At 42.5% G+C, this 13545-nt stretch overlaps 1 protein-coding gene across 4 annotated transcripts in view; it reads right to left on the bottom strand.

The window, feature by feature from the left end:
- LOC136128358 (carboxyl-terminal PDZ ligand of neuronal nitric oxide synthase protein) overlaps positions 1 to 13545 on the bottom strand; it is a 312580-nt gene that overhangs the window by 76453 nt on the left and 222582 nt on the right. For 2 of the 4 annotated variants that reach the window (XM_065884183.1, XM_065884191.1), the window contains exon 4: positions 10012 to 10085. In XM_065884183.1, the coding sequence (XP_065740255.1) occupies positions 10012 to 10085 (74 nt within the window). The remainder of the gene's footprint in view (positions 1 to 10011; positions 10086 to 13545) is intronic. The other 2 variants (XM_065884175.1, XM_065884197.1) reach the window with 1 other exon arrangement.

The raw sequence follows: 13545 nt of genomic DNA, 5'->3' as shown, positions 1-13545 counted from the left end.
ACTAGAAGGAACAGATGTTGAAGGAAGGGCATTTGACTTTTTCCTTTATAAAACTCTGTCACGACTTTATTTTTAATAACAAACATGTATTATTTGGTCATGTTAAAGCTCACACCTCAGGCATATTCCCCTGAGCCTTACCTGAAAACTGTCACAGAAAGGAGGGGTCACTGTGAGGACCCTGAGGAGGTGAGCCCTCAGGAGGTGAGCTGTGCCTCACCTGTCTCTGCATTCCTGATGCTTTCTACACAGTGCATATGATGACCTTGAAGTCGAAGAGATCAAAGACAAGGAGGAAGGAGAGAGGAAAAGAAAGTCTTGGATGTGCCTGCTAACACAAGCATGGGACACAGAGCCAGAGAATGAATTATGGGTCTGCAATCCCTTGCTGGAGACTCACAGTCTATCCTAGGTGTTTACTGGGCCTTCCCAAGCACAAGGGACTTTATCAGCCTATAAAGATTAAAGTGCAGAACTTGCTTTTAAGGAAAGATAAAGAATGGTGAAAGATAAAAAATGCATAAAACTATGTAGGTTTGAAAGCAAACAAAAGAGAAGGAGGCAGAGAAAAATGAAACAAGAGGAGTCACAAGAGAAGGAGAGGTGGCACTGCAGAAGAACCTAGGAAATGCTGCTGTATCTGGAGATATGGAGAGCACAGACAATAAACTTGGAGGGAGCAATTTCTACCAAGTGATGGAAATCAGTGTCGGACTACAAGGAACCGCAGGATGGTGGGCACTGGTGAGGACACACTCAGTGCTTTGGGAGGAAGCCGAGAGTTGACAAAAGGTGTGCCCTTGAATGGGGTTATCAGGACTGAGGGAGGTTACTTCAGGACAGGAGAGACCGGAACACATTGCTAGGGAGAGAGGGCGGGCCCAGGAAAAGTGAGAGGTGGAGTGGATGGGGGAAGGATAGAAATGCTCACGGTGCTGAAGAAACAAGCGAAGATGGGTCTAAAACGCAGAGAGGCAGGGAGGGGACAGAGTGACAGAGGGCAATGACACAAAGATGTTTGAAGAAAAGGAGGAAACCTGAGGAACCTCCCAGAAGGTGGGGGTCACCTAAGGAGAGTGAAGATGTACCAACAGAGCTGACAGGTGGAAAAGGTCTTGGCACCTTAGCAAGTGGAATTTCTACCAGGGACAAATAATGGATTGCAGAGCAGCCCTGGGGAACTAAGTGAAGCCAGAGAGCATGAATGATTTTCCTTCCCCTTCTTAGTTCATAAGCTTCTCCATGCATAAAATTGGGTAATTCCTACTCATGCATATCTATAAAAAGACACTGTCTGTGAAAGGTTCTGGAGCTAGAGAGAATAAAAACATCAACTCTACCTGAAACGTCTGTCACGACGAGAGTGATGGACACTCATAGCCTTCAGATGGGCTGGCCCAGAAATGATATGAAAAGAAGTTAGATACAGATCGATAGGCTGGGCTGCTTCCAGATTCCTGGTTATCAGTTTTCCCAGCTTAGTAGAGGCCCTTCAAGAAACTCACACAATGGGAGGCTGAAGGAGGAGGAGAGAGTCATCCTTAGAAAAATAATATGGGAAGATGGAGACAGTCACCCTGTTCCTTGTAAATCACAGAAAGAACAAATGAGACGTGCATGTAACCAAAGCAAAGAACTGGCTCCAGCTCCAAGTCTGCTCATCCTTCCCTGATCCTTCATACCTCGGCCCCTCCCTCCATAATCCAGTGACAACGGAGTGAAGGGAACACATGCCAGGGTTTGAGTTGGGGACTTGGGTGTGTGGAGGTTTGAAAGAAGGGAGCTCATAAAATAGAACCGTCTGTATCTGGGAGGTCTCTATCTGATTTCGGAGGGACAACATGGATTTTGGAGACTCATCTTAAAGAATTCTGAGAGAGGGCTTCCCTGGTGGCACAGTGGTTGAGAGTCCGCCTGCCGATGCACGGGACACGGGTTCGTGCCCCGGTCCCGGAAGATCCCACATGCCGCGGAGCGGCTGCGCCCGTAAGCCATGGCCGCTGAGCCTGCGCGTCCGGAGCCTGTGCTCTGCAACGGGAGAGGCCACAACGGTGAGAGGCCCGCGTACCGCAAAAATAAAAAAAGAATTCTGAGAGAGGTTTTCTGGCTCCACAGAACAATACAGTAACCAATTACTATATAGTCTATCTTCTAATTATGTAATTCTATCTATATATCCTAAGTTAGGATAGTAACTAATTCCATTTAAAATGTCTTCAGAAATGCTGCCTAGGATTTTTCCTACCTTATTGTCATAGTAAGAAAGTACTAAAGGAGTACTTTCTAAGCTTCAGCACTTGACTCACCATATTCTTAAAGATAATTCACTATGTTTTGTCTTCCATTTTTGCTATCAGCCTATGTTCCTTTGTAGACAGTATATTTTTCCCCTCCAGATTGTTTTTAAAATCATTGTCTTCCACACTCTGTAGTTTCATTACTATGAGTCTAGAGTTTAAGAATCAATTTCTTAAAAAAAAAAAAAGAATTTCTTTTTCTTTACCTTGTTTGTAATTTGATACTCTTCCTAAATCTTAGGATACTCATGTTTCCTTAATTTTGTCTGGCTTGATCATTTAAACTCTTGACTGTGAACTAAGTTAAACATACTACATGGGGTGCTTGACTACCCAAGAAATCACCAAGTATCACACAGTAGGTTTATCAATCCCCAAGAGAGAAAACATTTCATTTGCCTTAAAATCTAGTTTTTTTGGTCCTTCAAGACGTCCTGAACTGTGATATATCAGTTTGAAATGATCAGAACAATAATATGAAGGCAAATAAATGAGTGGGTTTGTCTTGAGAGGCGGACGACACTGAGTGGAGTTAGTAAAACAGAAAAGACGAAAGCTCGGCAGGCAGGTATTTCTCCAAACATTTACTAGTTATGCGGTTATGGAAAAGTTATCTAATGTCTCTGAGTTTAATTTGTTCATCCTAAGAATGGGAAGGACAGATTCTACCACTTGGAGTTGTCGTTAGGATTGAGGAAAACATACGTCAAAGCTCATCTGACTATAGATGTAAGGGTAAGAACTATGTCTTGCTCATCGCTTGTACCAGTTATCAATTTCTTGCCCTTTCAATACATGCTCTGTGATAATGGGCAGAATTCTTTTATGTACTCCCCCCTTTACAGTAAGCGGGCTATTCGAATTTCTCTGTATAATGGAAGGACACTGCAGGAGGAAAGGGCTTCTCTTGCTGGTTGCAGCTGCCGTAGAGCCCATTAGCAGGACATCTAGTGGTGGTCTGTCCCAGCCACGTGGCCCAGAATATAGATCTTCAGCGACTTCACATTCCCAGCGTGGCTGGGTGAGTCCCACCTAGCTACAGCCCTCCCCGCAAAGATCCTGAGCATCCCTAGCCTCCCATCCACAGTGACACCCCTACTCCCTCTGTGCGCCCACCGACCAGCTGCATTTCTCCTGCACCCAGCCCCTGAGGGTTGCTTCCTGTTTTCCAAGCAACTGGGGACCACTCTGGCCTAGGCAACCCAGTGAGCTTCTCTGCCATCCAGATGCTGCAACACATCCTCCACAATGAAATCTGAGACCCAGCCCAGGAGAGGGGTCTTCCTCCCCAGATTGGTCCTCCTTTTTGTACTCTCCTTCAGCCCCAGAGGACTCTTAAGACTGCTCTTTACATCTTGAAGTTACTGTTTTGTTACGACTTAGTAATTCTTCATAATCCTTCTCCTATTTAAATCACTGAGTGAGTTCTGTCCCCCACTGGACCCAGACTGATAAATTACTGCTTTCCTCAGTGCCTAGCACAGTGACCAGCACTGCACATCCGCTCTCCATGCATTCTTTCCTCCCTTCCCCAGTTAGCCTTGAATAATCTGTGACCTGCTCAAAATCCAAGCACAGCTCAATGTGCAGGGCCAAAACTAGAATGCACTTTCTCTGATTTCTAATCATCTCACCAACTGCTTGGATGTTAATGAATGCCATTTCTGGGGAATGGCTGGAAACCCTACGGGGGCTCAACCTGGTTTGATCGTTTATGCTCAAAACTGGAGAATTACTTCCAGTCTGTCTCCTGAAGACTTCAGGTTGATTTATTTACTTCCTCTGGTCACTGCCCCCTCCCACACACACAAAAAAAGGATTTTTGTTTGTTTGACAATCTGATCCCTAGCATGAAGAACATAAATGTCCTAGAGACTTTTTCTACCCAAATATGTTAATTCTATTCGTGCCCAATAAGACTAAAATGTAGAAGACATCAAGGTAGGGAGACTGAAATTCAAAAGCACAGTGACTTCTGTAACAGTACAACCACTCCAGTGCCATTTTTAAACTTTTTTTTAAAAAAATAAGCATGCCCTTTACACCAGAAAAGGTAAAATAAGCATATTAACTAAGGAAGTGAAAATAAAGAAAAATAAAAACATGAAGTCTACATTTCCCATCTTTCCCATTTTATTCAACAGCCTATCAGTGACTTGGATGAAAATATTAAAGTTTCGCTTAACAGAAAACGAAGAGGGATATAGTTAGCCTGTTACTAGAACCTGCTGTGATGGTTTATACTGGGGGAACTCAGCTAAGCTAGAACTGTATATCTTCGCTTCCCTGTAGAACTGCACTTTAGGATTGCTCACAAGAGAAACGTGTGGGAGGTTTAGGAGGCCAGAATGAAGTAGCCATGATGCTCTGAAGGTCATCACTCGTTAGAGGCAGGAAAGGATGAACATGGAGGTGCTAGTGAGCTGCAATTTGTCTTCACTCTTCCGTGCCCCATATATCTGGCTGTCCTTCATAACCGTCAGCCCTGCTGAACAACAGTGAACCCAGGACTGCCAGCAGAAGCTTCACTGCAAACTCAAATGCAGCAGCCATCAAGGACCTTCAAGCCATCAAATGCCTTTCACAGACATTGGCACCTGTGCCCCTGCACAATTCCACTCTAGCACACACGCGCACCTAGCATCCTGGACACTCTTGACGTCTAACACATACCAGGGCTGGCTCATGACTCCTCTCTGGTCGTTTCTGGACTTTTACTTCCCAGCTCCTATCACAACTGTGTAGGTCTAAATCCTATAAACAAATTCCTTATGCCGTAACACTCATAGCTGCCTGCGTCCCTGATTCACTCTGATTCATAAGAATCCAAAAACTATGAATAATGGGTTCAAATGAAATATATCTAATTTAACAATGGTATATGTAAAGTTCTGTATTTAGGCTAAAAAATAAAACAGAGCAAACTACAGAAATAAAGAATGATTTAAAAATCTTGATTGAAAACAATTACTGTGAATATCCTAAGGATTCTGGACAATAAATCCACCACGACCTAGGACGTAACACAGTTTGTTTAACAAATAAAAATACACTATGATCTAATTCTTAAAAAACAAATGCAAAACTCCATATCATGAGGGTAAAACTGTGTCTCTATAATTTACACTGATAAGACAGCATGAGATATTGTATTAAATTCCAACATATATTATGAAGAAATATGATGTTTTGAGATTAGGAAGTCTAGAAAAAATATTATAAAGAATGGCTTCAGAAACGTTAGCAAAATAAGATCTATGTATGTGTAACTCCAGAGAAGAGAGCTAGGATAAATGGACGAAAATTACATAAACAAAGACATTTGCCTTCACTTAACAAAGAAGACCATAATAGCAAATACTTTAGAGAAATAGAGGCATCCTGTAATGGAGGGGAAAATGGACTAGATGTTCACCACAGTACTTTAACCTCTTAAAGTTCATGATTTTAAAAGTTACATGGGGTTCAAGGAGGGGGAATAAGGAGTTTGTACATAATGGGCACAAAGTTTAGAGTGATGAAAACATCTTGGAAACAGTGCTTCTGGTTGCACAACACTGTCATTGTAATTAAGGCTACTCATTTGTATACTTAAAAGGGGATAAAATGGCAAATTTTATATTATATATATATATATATTTCATCACAATTTAAAAAACATGATTCTGTTATTCTAGGTGAGAGATGCAAAAGACTCAAATTGACATTTTGACTTAATAAAAAACAAAAACTTCATTACTGCTGTGGCAAAGTCCCTTCTTTTGACTAGGAAGAATATGTTTTACCATAAACGAGTTTTCCTAATGTGAACGCTGCAGTAATCCTGTGTTTCATCAAAGGCACAGCAACTATGTATTCTTCAGCAGTGCTACTGAATCCAACTAGAGTGGTTCCTTAAGGGCAGAAAAATAATTGTACCCAGGAAAAAGCTCACTTGTAAATGTTACTATATTATCATGATAATAAATGTTCTTATTGATGATAAAATGGGACACATACAGTTTAGAAAAAAGTCCTCTTTCATCTACCCATAGCAAACAGATATACAAATACACACATACAGAGACTAAAACACCCACAATTTAATACATGAGGGGGAAAAAGTATCTAGGAAACTGGAACAGCATCCCTTTGTTCATAAACACAGGTTGCTAAATTTTGATAGATTAGGAAGATATCCACAAGAAATCTACAACCAGAAAGTCTGCTGCATGGAGGTTGGCCAAGGAAAAATTCACTTTAAGATTTCTTTGATGTTTTCTACTCCCTACCAAAACCCATTTTTCTTCTTAAAAATGAATGGAAAAAATATAACATACTAATACTAATTGGAAGAAATCTTTGAAAAAGAACAAAGTTGGAAGAGTGAGACTACCTGATTTCAATGACTGTTATTAAGCTACAGCAATCAAGACACTGTGGTACTGGTGTCAAGACAGACAATTAGATAAACGGAACAGAATAAAGAGTTCTGAAATAAACCACACAGATGTGGATAACTGATTTTTAACAAAGGTACTGCAGTGGAGAAAGAATAGTCTTTTCAACAAATGAGGCTGGAACAACTGGACATTCATTTGCCAAAAAAACCCAAAACTGAAACAAAACAAAAACCCCCAGAAAGAACTTTGATATATCCCTCACACCATATTAAAAAAATTGGATCAAAATAGATCATACACCTAAACATAAAGCCTAAAACTATAACGCTTCCAGAAGAGAACACAGGAAGAAAACCTTTGTGTCCTTGAGTTAGCAAAGATTTCTTAAATATGACACCAAAAGCACAACCCATACACTTTAAAAAATGATAATATGAACTTCTTCAAAGGACACTATTAAGATAAAGACAAGCCAGACTTGGATAAAATATTTGCAAATCATATATCTGATAAAGGACATGTATCCAAAATTTATCAAGAAGCCTCAAAATTCAATAAAAGGAAAACAAAACACCCCAATTAAAAATGGGCTAAAAGATTTGAACAGATGCTTCACAAAAGATATACAAATGGCACATACGGTGGACAGATGCTCAGCATCATTACTCACTAGGAAAACGCAAATTAAAACCACAAGGATATACTACATCACACATACTTGCAGGGCTAAAAATAAAAAGACTGATGATACTAGATGTTGGCGAAGATGTGAAGGAACTGGGACTCTCAACCACCACTAGCGGTACAACCGCTTTGGAAAACAGCTTGGCAGTCTCATAGAAAGTTCAACAGGGACTTTCCTGGCGGTCCAGTGGTTAAGACTCCACGCTTCCACTGCAGGGGGAGCAGGTTTCATCTCTGGTCAGGGAACTAAGGTCCCACATGCCACAGGGCGTGGCCAAATAAATAAATAAAAATTTAAAAAATAAAGAGACGCACTTTAAAAATCACTCCGAGATTCACCAACCAAAAAGATAATCACTTAAAATTCACTTAAAAAAATAGTTCAGTGTACACCTAACAAATAATCATTCATTCTACTCCTGGGTATTTACCCAAGAAAAATAAAAGCATATGTCTATACAAAGACTGTAATATGAACAGTCACAGAAGTTTTCACTGTAAGAGTCAAAAACTGGAGACCACCACAATGTCCATCAACATGTGAATGGCTAAGCAAATTGTGTTATACTCATACAATGGGATACAACTTAGTAATAAAAAGGGACAAGCTACTGATATATGCAATGGCAAGGAACGCATCTTAAAATAAATATGCTAAATGAAAGAAGCCAGACCAAAAAACAGTGGGGGGTATACTGTACATATGTATACTGTACACTGTATGACTCTGTTTATACAAAACTCAAGAAAATACAAACTCATCTCTACTGACAGAAGGGAGGTCAGTAGTTGCCTGGGGACTTGGGGGGCAGGAGGGAGATGCAGCAGGGAGGGAGAGAGGGAAAGATTACAACAGGGTACAAGGAAACTTCTGGGGGAGACATATGCTCAGTATCTTGACTGAGGTGATGGTTCTAGAAGTGTACACATATATCAAAACTTACCCAATTATTCACTTTAAATATGCTCAATTTTTATACGTCAATTATACCTCAATAAAGCTGTTATAAAAAAATAAAAACAACAGCTTATTTGGGATATAAAACTTTGGGGAAAGTTCCTTCTTTCAAACCAGGAAAAGGCAAGGTTAAAGTTCATGACCACCATCCCACACAGAGGTCGCTTTTGTATGGATATGATGCCACTGTAAAAAAAAAAAAAACAAAAAAAAAAAAAACAAGAATCACTTCCTTTTACAAAGCGCAAATGATAGAGGTTTTGTCCATTCACATCCTTCAAGCCCAGTTCCGACACAACTTGTTTCTTAAAGCCTTTCGTTATCACTCAAGTAGAAAGTGATTATTCCCTCCTGTGAATCACCATACCACTTACGTTAATTTTCAGGTATTAATTCAATACATTTATCCATCCACCCATCACACATTTACTAAATGCCTCATAGAGAACAGACACAGGCTTGGTGCTAGAAATACAAAAGTGAGTTGAACACAGTTCTTCACTGGCAAGAGCCTCACAGCCCAGTGGCAAAAGACAGATTCATTTTGAAGTAGCAGTAACTATAACAAGTATTTCAACAAACACAAGTACAACAGAAACACAGAGAAAGAAATCCATTTTGTCAGACACACTGTCTTGTACCACAATGATTTGTTCAGGACTCCATTTCCCTACTAGACTAAAGCTTCCTGAGAACAAGGGACCATAACTTATTTTCGCCATCTACTAAATTACCTAGCACAGTACCTGGGATGAGTGTTCTAAATATGTATACATATGTGAATGAATGGAAATTCCATTTCACAGGCAGCTACTCTTGGACTTAGCAGGGCCACCACGATGCCAACTTCTCAGGTGAGTGCCAACCTTAATTCACTTTGGCAACCAAGGCAAGTAATTTGACAGGAGACAGAATCAAAACTTAAATCTCGACGCCCAAATCCCAAAAGAATAGCTAATACCCCTTTCCCCCCAGTGAAGAAAACAGGAAGGAGTAAGAGGTGGGGTAGGGCTTGGTCAGCGGAGATTTAGGACAGAAGAATGACACAGATGAATCAAGGCCCTGCGTGGGTCCCAGGAGGGCCCTGGCTTTCTGTATGTATTGCTAACAGGTATCCCTCTGCCCAGAGAGTACACATGAACGGCAGTCATCTAATCTGAATAGGAATACCAGTCTCATTGTAAAAGCAATTTCTATGGATGTTATATGTGACTTTCTGCTGTCCCAAATGATCATAACCCCCTTATCTATGCTCAGTATCTGAAGGGGCAGAAAGGAAGAACAGATAACTGTGGGGAATTATTTAAGTATAGCGTAATGGAAAAACCCAGTTCTCTCATTTTTACCAACATATATGCAATTATGAAATTTCAGTTAAACAAAAAAGTGAGAAAAAAACTCCTGTTAAAATAAAACTAGCACAAAACGAAAAGGTCTCAAGTGACAACTAAAAGACATGCATTAAACATCAAGCAGAAATCCTTCATAGTTCCCTTAGTGCTACTGAGCATCAGAAGGATTTTCCTCTCTTTCTTAAAGATAGAGCAGATTTGCTCCTTGTACTTACATCTACAGAAATAACAGGTCTCAGGAGGGAAAAAGGAGAAATTTATTTTAATCTGTCTGGACCCACCAACCCAACAGATGGCTCCCAGAGAGGACAGGTGTACCCTGGGGACTGGGCTCTTACCTGTAGATAGGGTCCTGCATCACCAGCATCTTGCTCTCATCCCACGTCCACTCCTTTTTCTGCAATAAAAGAAGCTGTAAATGAATAAGTTAGGCTTGTCCTCAGCTACAGAACCAGGGCACACATTGAGCTACTAATGCTTATGCAAACACATGCATTTGCTTCTGGCCTTGTTCCCTCTAAGAGGCCTGGAGTCGACTGCTCCAAAAGAACAAGTGGAAAATGTCACGTATCTGGTCTGATCAGTTTCCTTCAAGCACTTTAGGAGAGTGTCTCTCACGGGTGCAGAGGGTAGGCAGGGGCCAAGGGGTCTCAGGAGACTGCAATCTAAATCATCTTTCGTGGAGAAGTCACCAAGGGAAAAAAAAAAAGATCATACATTACTCCAGAGGAACAGGAGAGGCAGGGAGCACAAAAGGGAGAAGGGGTCATAGAGACTGAATGATGCCATCAAATGCAAATGATATGTGGACCCCAGCCTCCCTCCCTTAAAGAGGGGGAGAAAAGGCTGCACACGAGCCTGACACGTTAATTAGTACATTTACAGCCGCCCATAAAAGGATACTCATCGGGCTTTGAACCTAACGTTCTGTGAACACAAAGGAGACAGATCCCTTAGCAGCTGGGGATGAGGACAAGAATGAGGATGTAGGAAGGTGGGGGGAGAGGATTCTGGCGCAGTACTGGAGACCCCAGATGCTTGATGAAGTCAGTAGCACCCCAACATGTTGGAGAAGCAGCCACCACATGCCCTCAGGTCCCACCCGCAGGTGCAGGGACAGAGGATTCTGCTCCACCTTCACTGGCCTTTGTCACAGGGGCAATGCTGTTCAGGACACCTGGGGAAGAACACACTAAGCTCCCCATGGAAGAGAAAGGGGGTAGGGGGCTCATTACCAGCTGGCAGGGGTGAAAGTCCCTGCACTCTTCTTAGCTGGAGAGACTGGAATCCCTTGTTACTCCTGGCAAAGGGGGAGTCTAGGCTTCCCACTCACAGTCTTTGCTGGCCTGGGTGGTGGGGAGCCCGTTTTTCTGTGTTGTCTGGCTGGAAGTTTTCTGCCTTGCTATGCCGTCCCTTCCCTCCTCCTCTGGCTAGAGAGAGAGCAGGCTTTGTTGGGGTTCTGTGCCATATCCAGGTTGCAGGCTTCTTTGGCTCCGAGTCTGGGATATATGAGATTAAAACTAACCTCAGGCAGCTCACGGCTGCGTGATGTCGTGTGTCCCCAGCCAGTCTGCCTTGCCCCACCTTTACGTTTGTTTTACAGATAATGTCCAGGGTTTCCAGTTGTACTTTAGCAGGAAGAATAGAGAAAAATGCACCCATCCAAAAAGTGAAAGTCTGGTTTGTATGTTTTTAAAAAAACTCCAGATGCTGGGGCTCCAACTCTTTGGAGTCATTCACATGGTGGGCCTAAGTTCACGTGAGGCCCTGTAATCTGTAGCTTTTAACAAACATTTCAGGTGACTGGGATGTGACCCTAGGGTTGAGAGCCATTTTTCTATACCAGAGAAAAGGTATACATTGAAATCCCCACCAGGAGGATCTCTTTCACGTACAGCATGGTCCTCTGGAGTCTCAGGCCTGGCACAGGAAGGGTCACCTGACACTAAAGACAGCCAACCGGTGGTGATCCCATTAAGCACTGTCCCTGGCCAAGGCCCATCCCTGGTGTTAACTCAATAAACAGCCACTGTGAACTAAACACCTGGATGACTAACAGCAGAGGCTGCTCTGCTTCTGAGGGAATCGAGCCTCAGTTTTCTCATGTTCTTACTATCAAGAAAGTCTGCTCGGGCTTCCCTGGTGGCGCAGTGGTTGAGAGTCGGCCTGCCGATGCAGGGGACACGGGTTCGTGCCCCGGTCTGGGAAGATCCCACATGCCGCGGAGCGGCTGGGCCCGTGAGCCATGGCCGCTGAGCCTGCGCGTCCGGAGGCTGTGCTCCGTGACGGGAGAGGCCACGACAGTGAGAGGCCCGCGTACCGCAAAAGAAACCACAAAGAAACAAACAAACAAACAAAAAAGAAAGTCTGCTCATAAGAGTCCTTGCTGCTCTGATGTAATTTTCAAAGTTAACACAAGAGTTAATAACTCAGTGCACCAAAAAGTCCATAAAACTCTGAGAAGCTGCCCACACCCACTGCCCCCCTCGGAGGAAAGCAGCCCCAGAGAGGGTTCTTTCTGAGTGTGGGTGACTTGGCTCATGCTGTGTGCATCTGATGAGCCATCCTTGCTAACCGGGCCGTGACTGACGGAGCTCAGGATCAGCAGCTGACTGCACATGAAGAAGGTCAAGTGTCACGGAGGGGCTGGCCAGACCTGCCTAGTCCTTGAGCACCACGATGAGAAGATCCAGTTCCACCCACTCACATCCTCTCTTTGGAGACTACCGAGTCCTAGACGGAGCCTAGGCTGAACCCCCAGGAACGGTAGGTGGTGTTTGTGACCAGCTGCATACTTTCCACTCAAACAGACTGCACCGCTGAGGAAGAGGAAGCATTGTGTGCCAGCCCATGTTTCCGCCTAGCCTGAAATAAGCCTCCGTTAAAGTTGATCTGGGCACGACTCCTCCTTGCAAGTCTAAGGAATGCAACTAATACATTCATCAAAAAGAAAGAATAATGAGGCAAAAAAAATACAGAATAAATATTTTTCTTTCTCTGGAAGACATGAGGAGAAGGATGGAGAGACCAGACTCCCAGGGAACCTTGTGTTAATTTATTGAGGAACCTCAGAAGGGTCCACAGCAGGCAGAAAATACTTTCCTTTTTAAAGTGGTATCAGCAACGGTATAGAATATCCTGGCCAAAAACAGTAAACATCTTCTCACTTACTTACTTACTAATTTTCCTTTTCTGAAAATCCCATTAAAATCCATTTAAGTAAAATCCATAAAATCCCATTAGATCTCCCTTTAAAGGTCTTGCAGTAATCCTTGCATGAGTCCGTTCAATCTATGCAGGGATAAGGAAATTATCAAAATAACTCAAAGGGTTTGGAGGGTAGACGGGACTCAACAACGTATCAGTTATTCAAGAACCTAAGGCAAATATGGTTGGAGCATTTTACCCCAATCTCCTCAATGCCTGAATGATGCCCCAACACTTTGATAACTAAAGCCTCTCCACTCCTCCTTGCCACACACTCAATATCCTTCCTATCCCACCATCTTTCAAATAAGACCCAGAGCAGTGCAGTTTCTTGAGCAAGATGTCCCCCTAGTTAATAGCCCAGTCAAGACTAGAATCAAGTTCTCCTGACTTTTTGACCCGTGCAGGTACTCTGGTACAATTCAGAGTCAACATGGTATTATCTGAATAGCGTAACTCAGACGGAGGCAATGCGTGTCTTAAAAACGATGTGATTCTTCTCTTTGCTCTGACATTGTTTTACACATCTCCTCCATTTTTCAAACAGTGTAGAGAAAAAAACACACGCACAAAGAGATTACCCCCTCCTCACTTCTCTACATGGAAACATTCTTCTAAGGAAAAAATTTTAGAAAAAAAAAGGTTAACGAGAGAAAGAAAACAGG

This window comes from Phocoena phocoena, chromosome 1, assembly GCF_963924675.1.
Source record: "Phocoena phocoena chromosome 1, mPhoPho1.1, whole genome shotgun sequence".
Lineage (NCBI taxonomy): Eukaryota > Metazoa > Chordata > Mammalia > Artiodactyla > Phocoenidae > Phocoena > Phocoena phocoena.
This window is presented reverse-complemented; position numbering and strand designations above follow the sequence as displayed.